Source organism: Procambarus clarkii, chromosome 50 (genome assembly GCF_040958095.1).
Source record: "Procambarus clarkii isolate CNS0578487 chromosome 50, FALCON_Pclarkii_2.0, whole genome shotgun sequence".
Classification (NCBI taxonomy): Eukaryota; Metazoa; Arthropoda; class Malacostraca; order Decapoda; family Cambaridae; genus Procambarus; species Procambarus clarkii.
This window is the reverse complement of record NC_091199.1, coordinates 28,666,443-28,684,861: the sequence shown is the minus strand read 5'-3', so window position 1 is coordinate 28,684,861 and position 18,419 is coordinate 28,666,443. Positions and strand designations below refer to the sequence as shown.

General features: G+C 44.8%; 1 protein-coding gene across 1 annotated transcript; it reads left to right on the top strand.

The window, feature by feature from the left end:
• Nucleotides 1–17,268: 17,268 nt before the first annotated feature.
• LOC138351723 (processed variable antigen-like) lies at nt 17,269–18,210 on the top strand. The gene has a single exon (XM_069303749.1). The coding sequence runs from the start codon at nt 17,269–17,271 to the stop codon at nt 18,208–18,210; it is 942 nt and encodes a 313-aa protein (XP_069159850.1).
• The last annotated feature ends 209 nt before the right edge of the window (nt 18,211–18,419 follow it).

The following is an 18,419-nucleotide window of genomic DNA, read 5'->3' as shown; positions in this document are numbered from 1 at the left end:
GGCAAGTAGGCCTCTGACGTCATGCCAGACAGAGGAGCATCAAGCATGCTCCCAGCAGCCTCAGTTATCCTCACAGACTCAGAGTAGAAGGACCTCGGCTAGGCAGATATTTACCTTGCTATCTCAGTCAATAAATATATACAGAAGCGACTACTGAGTCTACATTCTACCCGAACAAGGCAAACGAATACTGGTAGCAGCAGTGGGATCCAGAAATTTTTTTCTGGAAGCAAAAGTTCCAGTACCCAGCATCGCCTCGTGTTCCAGCCAAAACCGCCGCCACCGCCACCGCCATAAGCCGCCATCCTGCCACCCACGCATCAAATATTGTGCCAGACCGGGGTCCTGCCATCAACCACTACTCCAGGCCAACGTTTCAGAAGTAAGGGTCAATATTTTCCTGTGAGAACGCTCACTCATCAGTGAGGAGGAAGGAAGCTTCCCGCGCCAGCCATTTTTGAACCTCGCGCCACCACGTGGGAACCACCTATTACACCCACCACCACCACCACCACCACCGCCACCCAAGCTGACAGTATCAAGCTTCGTGAGGGTGCAAGCTACTGCAATCGTCGTCAGCCATCGTCGCAAGTATCAACTGGTTATTCCATCGTCGCAATATTGTCGTCGTCAGAATTTATCTTCGTGCTTCTAGCGTGAACAGTGTGGGGTCCCTGAGTCTCGCGCCACCGCCGCCAGGAGCGCTGCCGTCGCATCCAGTTTGTAAACACGCCTCACATGGGCCTCTTCCGATCTTCACGACGCTTCTCCTTCTTTGGCTACTGGTGATCCTCATAAATTACAACCCTGAGATAAGTAATTGCTAGTTGAGAACAGCGTGCCAAGTGTTAAAAAGTGACTTATGTAATAATTCCCATAATATCCTGTGAATTAACCATTCAGTGACTTGTTAAATATTGGAGCCGGTTTAGTACTCCAGAGGCCCACAGTTTCTCTGAGACATTTCAATATTCCCTGCATATGATTCCATTATTCATTAATTGTTACTAGTGTCATTACTGAATTCAAAGGTGAGAGAAGTAAGAAATAATTGTTCTAGCAGTTTATTTTTGCATAAAAGAAATTTGTTTTTGAGATTTCCATAGACAATAGAACATAGAAATTTTTTTTTATATTTCTCCAGACCTAACTTGAAATTTATCCTTTAAGCATTTTAATTTAAACTTTTACCATAGGAGTTATATACATTCCTGTGTCCAGTTTATGTGCTACATCCATATTTCTTGCATTGCCACTTGTTGTGTTGAATCTTTTTAATGAAATTTTGCAATTGCATTTCCCAGTTTTTATTCTAAATTGCTGTGCTTAGTCTGGTTTAATTAATTTACATACATCTAATTCCAGTCATTTTTTTAATGAAAGATTGCTAAATTTAGTTTACAATTGCTTGTTCTTGATTATTTTCTTGCCTAGCCCAATTTAATAATTTTATTTCTGCCATTTTTACTTTAGCCAAGTTGATATTTTTTGTGTTTATTTTTGTGTATACTATTTCTGATGCCAGGTGCACTTAATTATAATCTGCGTTCAAATATTACTTCCACGGCTGTGACAATGCCTACCACTGTTGAAACCCCTTCAGAATCAATGGGAACAGTTGCTTGTCCCAATGGCCAGAGATCAGCTCAGGAAATGGCTATTCCTCTTTTTGCTGGGGAATCGCGTTTATTAGAATCATGGTTTAGTAAGGTTGAAGCGAAAACAGTTGCACGTTTTTCTAAGCCTACTGATGCCGAATACTTAGCAATTGCACGGTCAGCCGTGGACACAACCAAAGGTGATGCACGTTTTGTTGTTGATGAGAAAGCCATTGTTAGCCTCCAGTCTTGGCCTGAATTTAAGGATTTCTTTCGCCGTCGCTTTGTTAATAAAGGAGACCTTGACCCATATAGGTTAGTCAAGAAAATTGCCAATGCCACCATGCAGCCTGGTGAATCGTTTAATGCGTTTACTAGCCGTCTCGATCAGTATCTGTATGCCTTAGTTTCTGCTATGAATAATTCAACTTGGTTAGATAAAGACAATAATCTGTCCCCTGAGGCTATGGCCAAAATGATAGCATTTGGTACTTTAATGCATTTTGCCCCCGAGCATACAAAACCAATCGTTGAGCAACAAAATTTTGGTGTTAAACATGAAATTGGTGAAGTGTTTGAGGCTATTAACAATGCCGCCGATAAACTAGCTCCCCGAAGTGCTCAACTGTTGCCACCCTCTGATGCTGTAAATGTAGTTACAAGTTCTCAGCATCCTCCCACAAATTCTCAAAACTCTTGGTCGCAGAAGCGTACCCATGCTCGTAGCCCCCAGTCAAATTCGCCGCCTCATAAAATGCCGAAACGCCATAGTCCACAACCATCCACTCCCTCATGTTGGCATTGTGGTAAGAGTAACCACCTTGCAAGGGACTGTTGGTCCGCCCCTAGATCATCACCTCCTAGACAATTCTCTCGGCCCCCTCATCAATCTAATCATTCTAGGCTTCCATATTGCACGTACCATAAACAAGTTGGTCACCACACTGCGGATTGTAGAGCTAGGCAAAGGACATCTCCACCTCGTAACTCCCATGGTCAGTCTTGGCGAGGCTCACAGCGTCCAAGACATTATCAGAACTCTCGTAATTACAACTCCCAGCCCAGCTATAATGCAACTTCAAATTATAATGCTCAGTCACAGAATGCTGGAGCTCAGAATGTTCACTCCATGTCGTCGGGAAACCCCCAAGGCCATCCGCTAACCAATTCAAGCTAGCCAATCCTAGTGCCCTCCCTGTGTATTCAGTAGCTACCCAAAATAGATTTGGACACTTGACAGAGGAGGACACTGACTCTAGACCAGTTGTAGATGTTGACGGATCCACAGTAAATTTGACACAAACAAGACGCAGATATCCCAGACAACATAAGTCAAAAATAGTAACTTGTCCAGTCTCAAGTGATGGTCCCCTTGTATCAGCCATTGTACATGGTAGAGTTTTAAAAGTTTTTCTTGACTCAGGTGCAAAAATTAATATTGTCAAGCCCTCAGCTCTTAGAGACATTGAAAGTAAGCACCCTACTATTTTAAAACAGTCACACATACCTTTTCTAAGTGGTATTTCAGGAAATAAAGTAAAAGTTCAGGGTGAAATTGACCTCCCACTCAAGTTCAATGATGTCACATTGTCTATAACATGTTTAGTTGTTGACATTATTCATTTTCCTGGAGACATTCTCTTAGGTCTGTACACCATGATTGATGAAAATATTGCATTGTTTCCCCATCGTTGGAACATAAGTATCAAAGACCATGTCATACCCTTGTGTAGCATGTATCGACAGGGCCACGAGTTCAACCTTCAATCAGATTATGTTAATTTTGTTGACACCCGCCTTGCAAGCGTAGGTTTGTCAGATCATTGTCGTGGTAGCATACCCGAGAAAACAGGCACTCGATTGAAGCATAGTAGTTGTGCAGTTGTTAAGGAGAATGAGTATCGGGACTTTCTGGAAGGGGACGCCCTAACGGATTCTCGTTGTCTCGCTCGCCTGGCAGCTTCCATCTCTGAAGTCAGTGGTTCCACGGCTACTGACACTGTGCTACACCCTCATTCTCTCACCAGAATAAGAGTTAAGGTTCAGGGAGTGCCTGAGTTGTCGGATGTGATTGCGGAAAGTGAAACATGTAAAGTGAATGGTACATTTGTTGAACCCTCCTGGCACACAGTGCAGGATGGTACTGTCTCACTTTTTATCGCGAACACAAGTAATGCCGATATCCATCTTCAGTCTGGTACCCATGTTGTAGATTTTGCCCATTACTCGTTACCGGTGCGAGTTGTGGATGATGTCTCCATGGATCATACTGTTTGTACACTCACACCAGGAGAACAGGGATCTCAGCCAGAGGTGCAAGCGCAACACCTCAGTCCTACTGATTTTCCTGACTCTGTGGCTCAGCTTTTGAAAATTTTGAACAAGAATAGAGCTGTTGTTGCTCTACCAGGAGAAAAATTAGGTCTCACTCCTCTTATTACACATAAAATTCCCCTTGAACAAGGAACTACGCCTATTTATGTACCAGCTTACCGTCTTCCCCATTCTCAGAGAGCAGAAGCAGATAGACTTGTAGAAGAAATGTTACAGAGTGATGTAATTGAATCGAGTAATTCGCCATGGAACGCTCTATTGATTCTTGTACCAAAGCGAGATGGGACTTGGAGACCTGTAATCGATTATCGCAAGCTTAACAGAGTAACAATACCTGATCGTTTCCCACTTCCAGTTCTAAATGATTTGTTGCAAAGCATTGGTCGAAACAAAGTATTCTCAACGTTAGATTTGTTGCAGGGATTCTGGCAAATCCCCCTTGATGAGGAAAGTAAACAATTGACAGCCTTTAGTACTCCCAGTGGTCATTTTCATTTCAAAAGAATGCCATTTGGTTTGCGTAGTAGTCCAATAACCTTTTCACGGCTCATGACAAATCTATTTCGTAGATTGATAGGAAGTACGCTTCTAGTTTACCTTGATGATCTCATAATCATGTCGCAAGATGTTCAGACTCATTTCCAGAACCTTGAAAAGGTACTTGCAAAGCTCGCTGAAGCTAATTTAAAAATAAAGCTTGCAAAATGTTCATTTTTAAAGCAAAAGATTAATTTCCTAGGTCATACAGTTACACCTTCAGGTATTACATTGAATGAATCAAAAATTATTGCTGCCCGTGATTTTCCAACACCTCGTACCGCAGAAGCCGTAAGACAGTTCACAGGTCTTGTAGGATTTTATCGTTCATTTATTGCTGGATTCTCTATTATAGCCGCTCCGCTTTACAAGTTGCAAAGAAAAGATGAACCCTTTGTTTGGGGAGAGGCCCAGGATCAATCATTCAAAAAACTCAAAGCAGCCTTGATTTCGTCACCTGTCCTTAGGTACCCAGATTTTTCTAAACCTTTTACGTTGGTTACAGATGCTAGTGACATAGGTTTAGGTGCTGCATTACTTCAAACAGAAGGTCACAGAGATCACGCAATAGCTTATGCTAGCCGCACATTATCCAAAGAAGAGAAAAATTATAGTGCAACAGAACGAGAAGCCTTGGCAGTTGTTTGGGCACTTAAACATTTCAAGGATACAATTTATAATTACCCAGTTCATGTTCTTACAGATCACCAACCATTAATTCCCTTGTTCAAAAATAAGAATCCAGTTGGAAAGTTTGCTAGATATTTGCTCACAATTCAAGAATTCAATCCCACATTTGGATATATTCCAGGAAAGCAAAATGTTGTAGCCGATGCGTTTTCTCGACACGTAGCTGCGATTCAGTTAAATTACCCAGCATTAGATGCTACAGTAGTAGAAACGGAACAAAGACAAGACCCCATATGGGCACCCGTCATTAAATTTTTGACTAAGCAAGACACTCGCCCGATTCATAAACCGCCAGTACCATTGAAAGAACTAGTTATGTTGGACAATTTACTGTGTAGAGTAGTAAAGCTAGGGACAGCCCCGAGGAAATGTTGTCAGTTAGTTGTTCCAGCTGTCTTGGTACCAACTGTGTTAAAAATTATCCATGATGCTCCTGCAAGTGCACATCCAGGAAAGGATCGTACACTCCAACAAGGTCGATTGAAATATTTTTGGCCAAAAATGGCTAAGGAGATTGCTCATTATGTTGACAGATGTTTAACTTGTTTACAGCACAAGGGACATGTTTCAGGGCCTAATCCAATTCAGGTGTACCCAGCAACTAAAGCTCCTTGGGAACGAATATCGATGGATTTATTGACAAATTTTGTGGAAACAGAGAAAGGGAACAAACATTTGCTTGTAATGGTCGATAATTTTTCACGGTTTTGCGAACTAGTTCCTATCCCGAACAAAACAGCAGAAACCATAGCCAGCGCATTCCATGACCAAATAATTTGTAGATATAGTATGCCTAAAGTAATCCTTTCAGATAATGGTCCGGAATTCAGTAATAGTATTCTAACTAGCTTGTGTGATTTATATAACATCAAAAAATGTAGCATTATGCCTTATCATCCGGCAAGTAATGGACTAGCTGAACGTACTAACAGGAAAGTGTTAGATGCCTTGAGAGTCACGTTGAATTTTGATAACAACAATTGGGATGATTTTATACCCTTAATTCAGTGTGCTATAAATTCTTCAATTAATGTTTCTACTGGTGACACACCTCACGCTATTCTTTATGGTACAGATAAGATCCTCCCTAATGAATTGATTAACGTACCTCCTACTCCCTTATATAACGTAGATGATTTTGTTCAAGTGAAGCGTAGACAAATGCAATTAGTATTCAAGAAAATACGAGAACAACTGTCCAAAGCAACAGCCGAGTTCACTCTAGCAAGGAATGCACGAGCTAAACCCAATAAAATAACTATTGGATCTGTAGTAATGATACTTAACCAACACAGGTCTGGTCCTATGTACAAGTTAACTAAGAAATTTTTGGGTCCATATAAGGTAATCGAGCTTATTAAAGGTAACAAATACAGACTTAAGAACTTGTTAACAGGAGAGTATATAAATGAACATTTAGACCACATGAAGTTAGCTAAAATGACTGTTGACGAGACTGATGAGGAAGATGACAATGAACTTACCCAGACAGATACTCCTACTCGGACACCACCTCCTGTGGTTGACAGACCACTGGATGTTCAGCAACCCCATACTAGCAATTATAATCTTAGATCTAGACCTCTCGTTTCAACCGTGCACTCACCACACGTCCATTGGCTAGATGTTAACGAGGATATCTCTCAAGATGATAGTTTGTCACATGAAGTTTCATCTGTTCCGGACCTTCAGTCAGAGCCAGAGTTCAGTCAGAGCTTCAGTCAGAATATAGTTGATGGAGAGAGAGTGGTGGATAGTGGGGTGGTAGTTGGTGGAGAGAGTGGTGGATGGTGTGGGTGGAAGCTGGTGGAGAAAGAGTGGTTGTTGGTGGAGTGGAAGTTGCAGGAGAGTGGAGGATGGTGGGGGGGGGGTAGTTGGTGGAGAATAAGTTGTGTATGGTGAGGGGTAGTTCATATAGAGATAGTTGTGGATGGTAGGGGGGTAGTTGGTTGAGAGAGAGTGGGGGATGTTGGGTGGTGAAGAAAGAGTGGTGGATGATGGGGTGATAGTTGGTGGAGAGAGAATGGTGGATTGTGGGGTGGTAGTTGGTGTAAAGAGTGGTGGATTGTGGGGGGTAGTTGGTTGAGAAATAGAGATATGGATGGTGGTGGGGGGGTAGTTGGTCGAGAGAGAGTAGTGGATGGTGGGATGGTAGATGGTGGAGAGAGTTAGAGTGGTGAATGGTGGGGTGGTAGTTGGTGGAGAGAGTGGTGGATGATGAGGGTCTAGTTGGTGGAGAGAGAGTGATGAATGGTGAGGGGGTAGTTGGTGGAGAGAGAGTTGTGGATAGTGGGGTGGTAGATGGTGGAGAGAGAATGAGGAATGGTGAGGTGGCAGTTGGTGGAGAGTGGTAGTTGGTGGGGTGGTAGTTGGTAGAGAGATAGTTGTGGATGGTGGGGGTGGGTAGTTGGTGGAGAGAGATTGGTGGACGGTGGGGGGGGCGATAACTGGAGGCGAGAGAATGGGGGATGGTGGATGGTGGGATGGGTAGTTGGAGAGAGAGAGTGATGAATGGGGGGGAAAAGTTGGTGGAGAGAGAGTGGTGGGGGGTATTTGGTGGAGACAGAGTGGTGGATGGCGGAGGGATAGTTGGTAGTGAGAGAGTGGTGGATGGTGGAGTGGTAGTTGGTAGTGAGAGAGTGGTGGATGGTGGCGTAGTAGTTGATGGAAAGAGAATAGTGAATGGTTTGGGTGATAGTTGGAGGAGAGAGAGAGGTGGATGGTGGAGGAGTAGTGGGTGGAGAGAGAGAGTGGAGGATGGTGTGAGGGGGGGAAGTAGTTAGTGAAGAGAGAATGGTGGTTGGTAGGGTGGTAGTTTTTTTTTTTTTGCAGAGATATTCCTGCGCGGGCCCTAAGCCTCTGGCTGGCCCACTAAGTGTTGCTTGTTTCTGTTTTACTTGGGCGGAGTATGAGTATTTATGACTCGTATGGTCGCTTCAGTAAGATTTTACCTTGGTAGTTGGTGGTGAGTGAGTGGTGGATTTTGGGGTGGTAGTTAGTGGAGAGAGAGTGGTGGTTGGTGGGGTGGTAGTTGGTGGAGAGTGAGTGGTGGATGGTGGGGTGGTAGTTAGTGGCGAGAGAGTAGTGTTTGGTGGGGTGGTAGTTGGTGGAGAGTGAGTGGTGGATGGTGGGGTAGTAGTTAGTGGAGAGTGGTGGTTGGTGGGGTGGTAGTTCGTGGAGAGATAGTGGTGGATGATGGGGGTGGTTAGTTGGTGGTGTGAAAGTGGAGGGTAGTGGAGCGTGGTGGTTGGTGGAGTGATGGTGGAGGGTAGTAGGGTATGGTGTTTGGTGGTGTGAAGCTGGAGGGCAGTAGAGGGTGGTGGTTGATTGTGTGGAGGAGGGTAGTTGGGGATGGTGGTTGGTGGTGTGAAGTTGGAGGGTAGTAAGGGGTGGTGGTTGGTTGTGTCAAGTGGAGGTTAGTGGAGGGTTGTGGTTAGAGTTGTGAAGGTGGAGGGTAGTGGGGGATGGTGGTTGGTGGTATGAACGTGGAGAGTAGTTGGGGATGGTGGTTGGTGGTGTGAAGGTGGAGGGTGGTAGGGTGGTCGTTGATTGTGTGAAGGTGAAAAGTAGTTGTGGATAGTGGTTGGTTGAGTGAAGGTAGAGGGTGGTGGTTGGTGGTGTAAAGGTGGAGGATAATGGGGGATGGTAGTTAGGGGTGTTAAGGTGGAGGGTAATAGGGGATGGTGGTTGGTGGGTGTGAAGATGGTGGGTGTTATGAACCCCATGATCCTCATGATGAAGGTCTGCCCCACACTGAGAGTTATTCCCCACCTAACCATAGTGAGGAGTCAGGGAAGTTAAATGGTGCAAGCAACCATCATTAAATGTGACTAAGGAGGAGATACGTCCCCGAGGAGCACTTGGATAAGTCACTTGGAGGTCAGAGGTCGACTGTATGCGGCGACTCGTGTGCAAAAATGACGTCATCGCAGGAGCATGTTGCGTGCAATGGTCTTATGAGGTCACTTGTGAGGAAGTCTAAAAAGAAAGTCGCAGGTCGTCTCTCCAGAGGAAAATAGTTATTTGTGACTTATGTAGAAGAATTTGTAATGAATTTCACTGAGTGAAGCGTGAGGAAGCTTTGGGAGGGCAATGACTGCACCATACAGATGTTGTGACACGTGTTTATGTTGAGAATGATAAGAGTTTCAAAAGTGTTTGTGCGTTGTACTGCGACGAGGCAGTTGCTTTGTGTGTTTAGCTGTTGGTGGCGCCAGGTATAAATGTGGCACCGGTCAAATGTAGCTTAATTTGTTAGTCGACTGGAGATATTTAGCCAGTGTTATGCCTATTTTATATTTTTCCTGTAACGAGAGGTCACCTCCTCCTAATATATGCTCGATGGTAAAGGGTATTTTAAGTGCAGTAAATACTTGTTTGAAGTTTAATCTGGCACTATGATGTCAGCAAAAGTGAAGGAGATAGTGTTCGATTGTCTGAGGCCCCTGACAGTGGATGCAGAGTTCGTTGATGTTTGATCTGTACTTAGAGCTGAGTGCTGCCAGTTTGGTGTGTCCAAGCCTTAATCTGGTCATCGTTACATCAGTTTCTCTGCTTTTTATAACTGACATGTTTCCAAGTTTCCGTTTTCTTTTTAATGGACCCATAGTACAAAGCTGAGCATGACGTTTTCCATTTCATTAAAAAATCTTTGGTGATAGTATCTTTGAAGGCTACTTTTCGTGCAATATGAGGAAATGGATGACGGGTAATGTGAGGTGTGTTGTGCATCGATTTGGCCAGTTGATCTACAAGTTTATTATGAAGTATACCACAATGCGCTGGGATCCAATGGATAGAGATGTCATAACCGTTCAATCGATGTTCATGAAGAAGTTAAAGGCATGGGTAAACAAACTCTTTGCATGTCGTTGAAGAGTACGTAATTGCTTGAATCGCACTCTTGGAGTCACTACAGATTGTATCTCGCCCAACTGGTAATGATGTGATTATTTGGAGAGTTTGGTATAAGGCATATAATTCAGCAGTGAAAATAGATAGTTGGTTTAGTAACTGCCATCCTTGCTGGAGATGGTATTCCGGTATCCATCCAGCGCTAGTGACCGAAGGTGCGTTGTTCATGAGGATGCGAGATCCATCTGCATAAATCGCTGTGGTATTTGGCTACCAATTTTCCAATCTTGAGACAAAGACTGAGGCTATGGCTGAGTTTGGTGCAGACTTTGGAATGTTGTCATCGAGTTGTATTGATATATTAGGAGTTGTATAAAGTCAAGGTGGAATTGGGGGGCACAGTAAGTTGAGTTTCAGAGTTTTGGAGTAAAGTGAGGTTTATACTGAGGTTATCTGTAGCCCGTGTGAGGATCGGTTGTGATTGGTGGGGAAGTGGGGTTATGTGGGTTAATTGTTGGGTTAATTTTTTATCTGTATGGGTGTGTCTGGTGAGCAGTGGTACAGAGTGACAGATAGTTGGCACACATTATGTCCCGTCTGGTGGCAAAGCTTGTGAGGCCTTTTACCACGTGAAGTCCAAAGAAAGGAGTGGAAAGCATTGCACCACATGTAAGTCGCATAGCATTGTTTTGTATGACCTCAAGGATCTGTGGCTGCTCCGTAGGAGCAGCCACAGAGCCTTGCATCGGCTGCTCCTACGGAGCAGCCGATGCAAATGCCTACCAACAATAGTCTAGTTGGCTGCGAATGTAGGCTGTATATAAACAGGGCAAAATTTTATGGTGTGCTCCCCAGGTAGTGTGGCCAGGGTCAGGGGCTGACTGAGGGGGAGAGCCTCCTGGCGGATCAAGATTTTTGGTGTGGACTCGTCCATGTGGGGGAGTACCCCCACAGTATAGGCCGGTGCACGGAATATAGAATTGCGAGGATAATTTTATTTAATGAATGTTATTTGTATTTCGATAGAAGGATATAGTTTATTATTTTGTGGTAATGGAATTACAGGTTCATGTATGATGGTCATGGTGCGTCCAGAGTTGATGTAGCAGTGGTACATGGTGGCCTTTATTCGTCATTAGTTGAGGTAGCAGCGATATAGAAGAAGCTGCAAGAGGATATACTTAATTTGCGGACCCACTGATTGAAGGTCCCTATAGTGATTCCCAGGAAGATCAATCACCATAGAGGAGACTTGTTGTGTAGCGAGAGTAGCTGATCTTGCGGGTGACATATAGAGGGTTGTGAGGGCAACAATATATGCTTCAGAGATAGATGGATTTATGTAGTATGCCTGACACATTGCAAGGTGAAAGCGTTGATATTTTGTTGTTGGTGTTAAATTACATGTAAAAAGCCTAGTCGCCCAAACAGATGGCGAGGTGACTGAGGAACTGTGGGTAAATTTGGCTCAGAATATTAATTATAATGATAATTAATTTCGATAGCTGCGAAGGACCACCGAATAATTAAAAAAGAAATAAAATGAATAAATAATATTAGAAATAAATCCTAGAACTAGTGCCTATGGATCTCTCAATAATTGATCATGTAATTCAAGAGCATTAAGTGAACTGTAGACTGAAATTAAAATATTGAGCCGCATCGCACCGCATCCTTTGGGGGGTTAAATTGGTACAATGAAACTAATGCGTTACTGGCACAATAAAATAGATACAAATTCGCATGAAATATTAGCCATTAAGATATCAAGAATATCAGAAATAATTACATGACAAATAATAATAAATGGTTAGTAAACATATGATCTTATATTGAAGATCAGTAATTAAATAAATGTTAGTGATTTACTAATTTAGAAAATAAACAGCAGCTTAGCTGTGTTGTAGAAATAGATGTAAGCGTTAGGGCAGTCAAGTCAAGAGAACTTGTCGAAACAGTCTGTCCTAGAACACGCCTTGGGGGTAGAGTCTTTCTTCTCTTCTTGTCACTATGGAACAAGCTGAAATATAGGTAAAATGTAAGAATTGCCTATACCAATGTTGATTTACATCTATTTCTAAATGAAACTGTGGAGGCGATCGAGCGTGGGACTCACTTGTTGGTATTTAGAGTCCATGCCGCCTGACAACGAACATCCTACAAATTAATTACCTTGTGATCACAAACTACCAACTATTAGTAGGACTTATCGGTTTAATGTTCGCCAAGCCGAGTGTCTGATTAATGATGGAGTCGCTCCAGCACCCTGACATCCGCTCATGTTAGGTGACACAAATACGGGCTGGTAAAATACGCAAGGTCCAGACACTGCTTGTCGCCAGGAAAATGGCTGCCGTCTCTCTCCACCATCCTCCTTGAGGTGGCTCATGAGCAATAGCTCCCAGTAGGATCCCCGAGCATAAATTATATTATTTATTTAATGGTAAATATGGAAGGAAGAGAGTATTACGAATATTTACGTCATAAATAAATGTGTTATGCGGCCATATATTTTCTCGTGGTGCAAGTCAATTAATTTAGACTCCGTTAAATAAACGAAAAAGAGTTAGAGTGGAAATTGTTTTACATTATATTATTATTCACTGGAACAGCTAGTCTAGCTGGGTAAATGAATTCCAGTAAACGGTAATATACTAATTAAAGTAAACTTATTAGTAAATGTTTATCCTTAATAAAGGTAGGTAAAGAACTGAACTCTATTTGATCCACTGATATGTGGAAATTTATTCTCTGTGGCTAGCTGGCTGACGCAACTTCGCCATAAACAGTAGGAAAGATTTGGCGCGGTTATTACACAGTAACAAATGAATTAATATTACTGCACTACTGGTTAGTGGTATTTGAAAATATAATTGTTAGTACAAGAATTCTTCTTGAAGTACTAATTGTGAGTGATTATGTGTTGGAAATTTCCAACAGACACAATGGGTTGCTGAAAAGAAGCAGGCAGCAGCCTAGCCCAGATGGCGAAGTGACTGAGGCACAGCGGGTGGCTGAATCAGAGCAGGCAACAGAGTACCCCAGATGACGAGGTGACTGAGGCACAGCGGGTGGCTGAATCAGAGCAGGCAACAGAGTACCCCAGATGGCGAGGTGACTGAGGCACAGCGGGTGGCTGAATCAGAGCAGGCAACAGAGTACCCCAGATGGCGAGGTGACTAAGGCACAGCGGGTGGCTGAATCAGAGCAGGCAACAGAGTACCCCAGATGGCGAGGTGACTGAGGCACAGAGGGTGGCTAAAGAGGAACGGGCAGCAGACTACCCCAGAACTGTCTCACACACACACACACACACACACAGAGCTTGTGTCTGAAACGAGTGCCTTACCCACAGCCTGAGTCTGAGAGCAGGTAGCTGTTATAAGCTCGTGTAACTGCAGGTCGAGTTATTTCTCTCTCTTTTAGACAACCCAAAGGACAAGATGCATAAGGTGCAAATGTTTGTTGATTTAGGAAAAACCTGAGGCCTTGGAGGGATGTACAAAGGAACAGATGAGACACATTGCAGGGAGATGTGGCATTAGGATAAAATCATCCAAGGAAGCACTGATGAAAAATTGGATCCTTAAGGATTTGAGAGTCAGGAGTGAAGTGGTAGAGCAAAGGGCACAAAATGGAGCTGAGAGGGGAGTGGAAGATGATGGGCAAGATGGAGTGAGGTCACAGGTGTCAAACAGGAGTAGTAAGAGTAGCCACAGTAGCAGAAGCAGCCGGAACAGATGCTTGGAATGGTTCCAGCTTGAATTGCAGATGCAACTGAGGCGAGGCAGTTCCAACTAGAGAAGTTGAAATTAGAACTGCAGAGAAAAAATTAAGTAGAAAAAGAGAAGACTAAACTAGAAGCTAAACTGGATGTTGGTGGAATGAAGGTGGGGGGTGGTGGGTGATAGTGGTTGGTGGTGTGAAGATGGAGGGTAGTGGGGGATGGTGGTTGGTGGTGTGAAAGTGGTGGGGGGGGGGTGATGGTGGTTGGTGGTGTGAGGATGGAGGGTAGTGGGGGATGGTTGTTGGTGGTGTGAAGATGGAGGGTAATGAGGGTTGGTGGTATGAAGATGGAGGGTAGTGGGGGATGGTTGTTGGTGGTGTGAAGATGGAGGGTAGTGGGGGATAATTGTTGGTGGAGTGAAGGTGGTGGGTGATGGTGGTTGGTGGTGTGAAGATGGAGGGCAGTGGGGGATGGTTGTTGGTGGTGTGAAGGTGGAGGGTAGTGGGGGATGGTGGTTGGTGGTGTGAAGATGGAGGGCAGTGGGGGGTGGTTGTTGGTGGTGTGAAGGTGGAGGGTAGTGGGGGATGGTGGTTGGTGGTGTGAAGATGGAAGGTAGTGGAGGATGGAGGTTGGTGGTGTGAAGGTGGAGGATGGTGGGGAATGATGGTTGGTGGTGTGAAGGTAGGGGGTAGTGGGGGATAGTGGTTGGTGGTGTGAGGATGGAGGGAAGTGGGGGATGGTTGTTGGTGGTGTGAAGATGGAGGGAAGTGGGGGTGGTGGTTGGTAGAGGGTAGTGGGGGATGGTGGTGTGAAAGTGGTGGAGGTGGTGGGTGGTGGTGTGTAGGTGAAGGGTAGTGGGGGATGGTGGAGGGAAGTGGGGGATGATGGTTGGTGGTGTGAAGGTGGAGGGTGGTGGTGTGAAGGTGGAGGGTGGTTGTGTGAAGTTGGAGGGTGGTTGTGTGAAGTTGGAGGGTGGTGGTGTGAAGGTGGAGGGTGGTGGTGTGAAGGTGGAGGGTGGTGGTGTGAAGGTGGAGGGTGGTGGTGTGAAGGTGGAGGGTGGTGATGTGTAGGTGGAGGGTGGTGGTGTGAAGGTGGAGGGTGGTGGTGTGAAGGTGGAGGGTAGTAGGGGATGCTGGTTGGTGGTGTGAAGGTGGAGGGTAGTGGGATGCTGGTTGGTGGTGTGAAGGTGGAGGGTAGTAAGGGATGGTGGATGGTGGCGTGAGGGTGGGATTTTTTTTTTTTTAGAGTAAAGAGGGTGGAGAGGCATAGGTGAAGCAAAGTTTAGAAGTGGGAAATACAGTGAGAGTTATGAAAGCAGGCGGGCTGTCCGCCTTGCTGACACGATGTGTGGGTGTTGGCAGCTAAGCTAAGCTTTCTCTCTTGTCAGGGAGCTGTGAGTGTGAGGTTCTTCACATGTATTTCAACATATACGGATGTCTATTGATGAATACTGTGTAGCACTTATATATACACACCCTGATGCTTCCAAACATGTTGTTCTGTTTAAGGCTCTTTATTTCTGTTTTTTATTAATATTGATTTATTTATACATGCATATATATTCACATATGTACACACACATGTATCCATATACACATACATATATACTAAATTGTTTCCAATTATTGGGGGGTTTCTGGTCAGTATTTCACCTGGGAATTATGTACTGTGGGGCGGGGTTTTCATCTAGTGAATTGAGGCTCTTGGGCCACCAGCTGTGGGAGCGGCGTCTCATCTTGGAGTAATCTTTCTAACATTGAGTCCTCTAACATTTCGATGGTGTTCCACACCCTGATGGGTTGGTGATGTAGTCTGATATTTAGTGGTTGTACGTTCAGGAGTTCATGGAGTTCCTGGATTGTCTGGTCATATGGTGGACGGTGTTTTGCTGTTCTCCTTAGTGCCTTAGTTTGAACTGCTTTTAGTTTTTGGAAGTTAATTTTCTTTAAGGTGTGCAGTGGTACTGGGGGATACTCAAGATGCGGCCGAACTAGAGCACTATATAGGTGCATCTGAATGTTCGTGCTGAGGCTTCGGAATCTCCTCAGTTTCCCAAAGGCTGCTTTGGCTTTGTTTAATCGGTCCTTTATGTGAATTTTTATCCCTGTTTTATTGATCAAGGGTCCCAGTATTCTGCCTACCTCCGCATATTGCCCGAAACGCTATGCGTACTAGTGGCTTTAGGTATTGTATGTACTACCTCTATCTTTAAATCTAACAGAATGTTTGTACTGTAACTGCAACTATGTATGTACTTTTCCTAAATAAATTATTATTATTATTATTATTATTATTATTATTATTATTATTATTATCATTATTATTATTATTATTATTATTATTATTATTATCATTATTATTATTATTATTATTATTATTATTATTATTATTATTATTATTATTATTAAATTGGATCGGGCAGTTGTCAAGGATAATGGGGTCAGGGTTTTATTTTGCAATGTGTATTATCTGGAACTTTTGTTTGTTTGTGCTGATTTTTCATTGTTTCTCAAAGATGTTTATGGATTTAATTGCTGCCTTGGTCTTGTCGGCTAGTAGTGGCTTTGATGAACCCGTTCCGTTCTGGGTGTGAGAGGGAAAGGGCCACGCTATGCGAGCTCCGCGGAAAACAATATATATCTAGGGATATTTCAGTGATACAGGAACTAAACACAGTCAGATAACTTTTAAAGTGTATCTCAACATATTAAACAATATATCATAGTGATTACCATCCGACCGTTTGTGTTCAAGGAAAAATAAGTGAAATTCGTGTGTAGTCACCGCCTGCCCTCGTGGTGCCAGGAGGCCTTAGGCGATAGTTGCCAAGTCGTCATTAAATCGCATCCCTCGTTATTGAAACATCAAGAAATCAGTGCACATAGTGCTAAGCTCTCTATGCAAAACGTGTGTCTATTATAAAAAAAAAATCAGATAACATATCTTACTATCAAGTTAACAATTTATACACAAAATGAGTCCGTCGTGTGTATGTAAACAAGGGCCATTTGGATGTAGGCCCACCCCAGTACCCACTGTGTGTATTCTTTCAAATAGTGTAACGTACTCAGGTAACTAGTGCCCAGACACAGAAACTAGACGCCTCTACTGTAAGATAACTAGTGGGAAAATGCAAGTAATGTAATCTAACAAGTGAACAAAACAAATTAAGAGTGTGACACGTGGTAACAGCACTGCCAGTCAATACAGCCTCCTACAGGCCTATCTCAAGTTGGTAAACACCCACGGTCAACACCCACGGTCAACCCCCAACGGTCAACACCCCACTTTGTAAGACCTTGTAAGATCACCACCACTAAACAGAAGTGTTCAACAAAAATGGATTTGATAAGAACGTGCATAGAATGTAACATGAAGGTAGATTACCAACAGAGCTTTCACTGCCAACTCTGTTCAGCAGCCATACACAAAAAATGTGCCAACATGACCAATAATTCAATGAGAAATGGTCCCAGTGACCACTCTGTGTACTAGCTCTGCAAAAAGGATGATGTAACTTTTTTGAAGATGATGGAAATCCCGGATAAAACTCCCGCCGAAAACAGAGAATCACTAATAAATGCCTGTATAGCAATTTCTAATGTCTTCAAACAAACTGTACATGACACCAAGGTACAACCAGATGCAGCACACAGCTCGGTGGCAGCGGCGCCGGAGCAGAGCAGGGAGTCGGGGACGCCTGAGCAGAGCGGGGAGTCGGGGACGCCTGAGCAGAGCGGGGAGTCGGGGACGCCTGAGCAGAGCGGGGAGTCGGAGACGCCTGAGCAGAGTGGGAAGTCGGGAGAGCCTGAGCAGAGCGGGGAGTCGGGGACGCCTGAGCAGAGCAGGGAGTCGGAGACGCCTGAGCAGAGCAGGGAGTTGGAGACGCCTGAGCAGAGCGGGGAGTCGGAGACGCCTGAGAAGAGTGGGGAGTCGGGGGCGCCTGAGCAGAGCGGGGAGTCGGGGACGCCTCAGCAGAGCAGGGAGTCGGGGGTGCCTGAGCAGAGCACGGTGTCAATGGCACCGGAGCAGAGCGCGGTGTCGCAGGCCCCAGAGCAGAGCACAGTGTCGGGGACGCCTGAGCAGAGCGGGGAGTCGGGGACGCCTGAGCAGAGCGGGGAGTCGGGGACGCCTGAGCAGAGCGGGGAGTCGGAGACGCCTGAGCAGAGTGGGAAGTCGGGGGAGCCTGAGCAGAGCGGGGAGTCGGGGACGCCTGAGCAGAGCAGGGAGTCGGAGACGCCTGAGCAGAGCAGGGAGTTGGAGACGCCTGAGCAGAGCGGGGAGTCGGAGACGCCTGAGAAGAGTGGGGAGTCGGGGGCGCCTGAGCAGAGCGGGGAGTCGGGGACGCCTCAGCAGAGCAGGGAGTCGGGGGTGCCTGAGCAGAGCACGGTGTCAATGGCACCGGAGCAGAGCACAGTGTCGGGGACGCCGCAGCAGAGTGCGGTCCCTGGCAAAGGGACACAAACATAACAAGACCCTAAAATCAGTTGGTATTACAAATGGGCAACCTGTAAACATGGGATATCGGGAAGAACAAATGGAACATGCATGTACGATCACCCTAGAACGTGCAGAAACCTCCTCAATACAGGTAAATGTACCAAAAGCTGCGAATTCTTTCATCCAGAAGCTTGCAAGAACTCTTTGGACAGGAAAGAGTGCTTCAATGCTGAATGTCC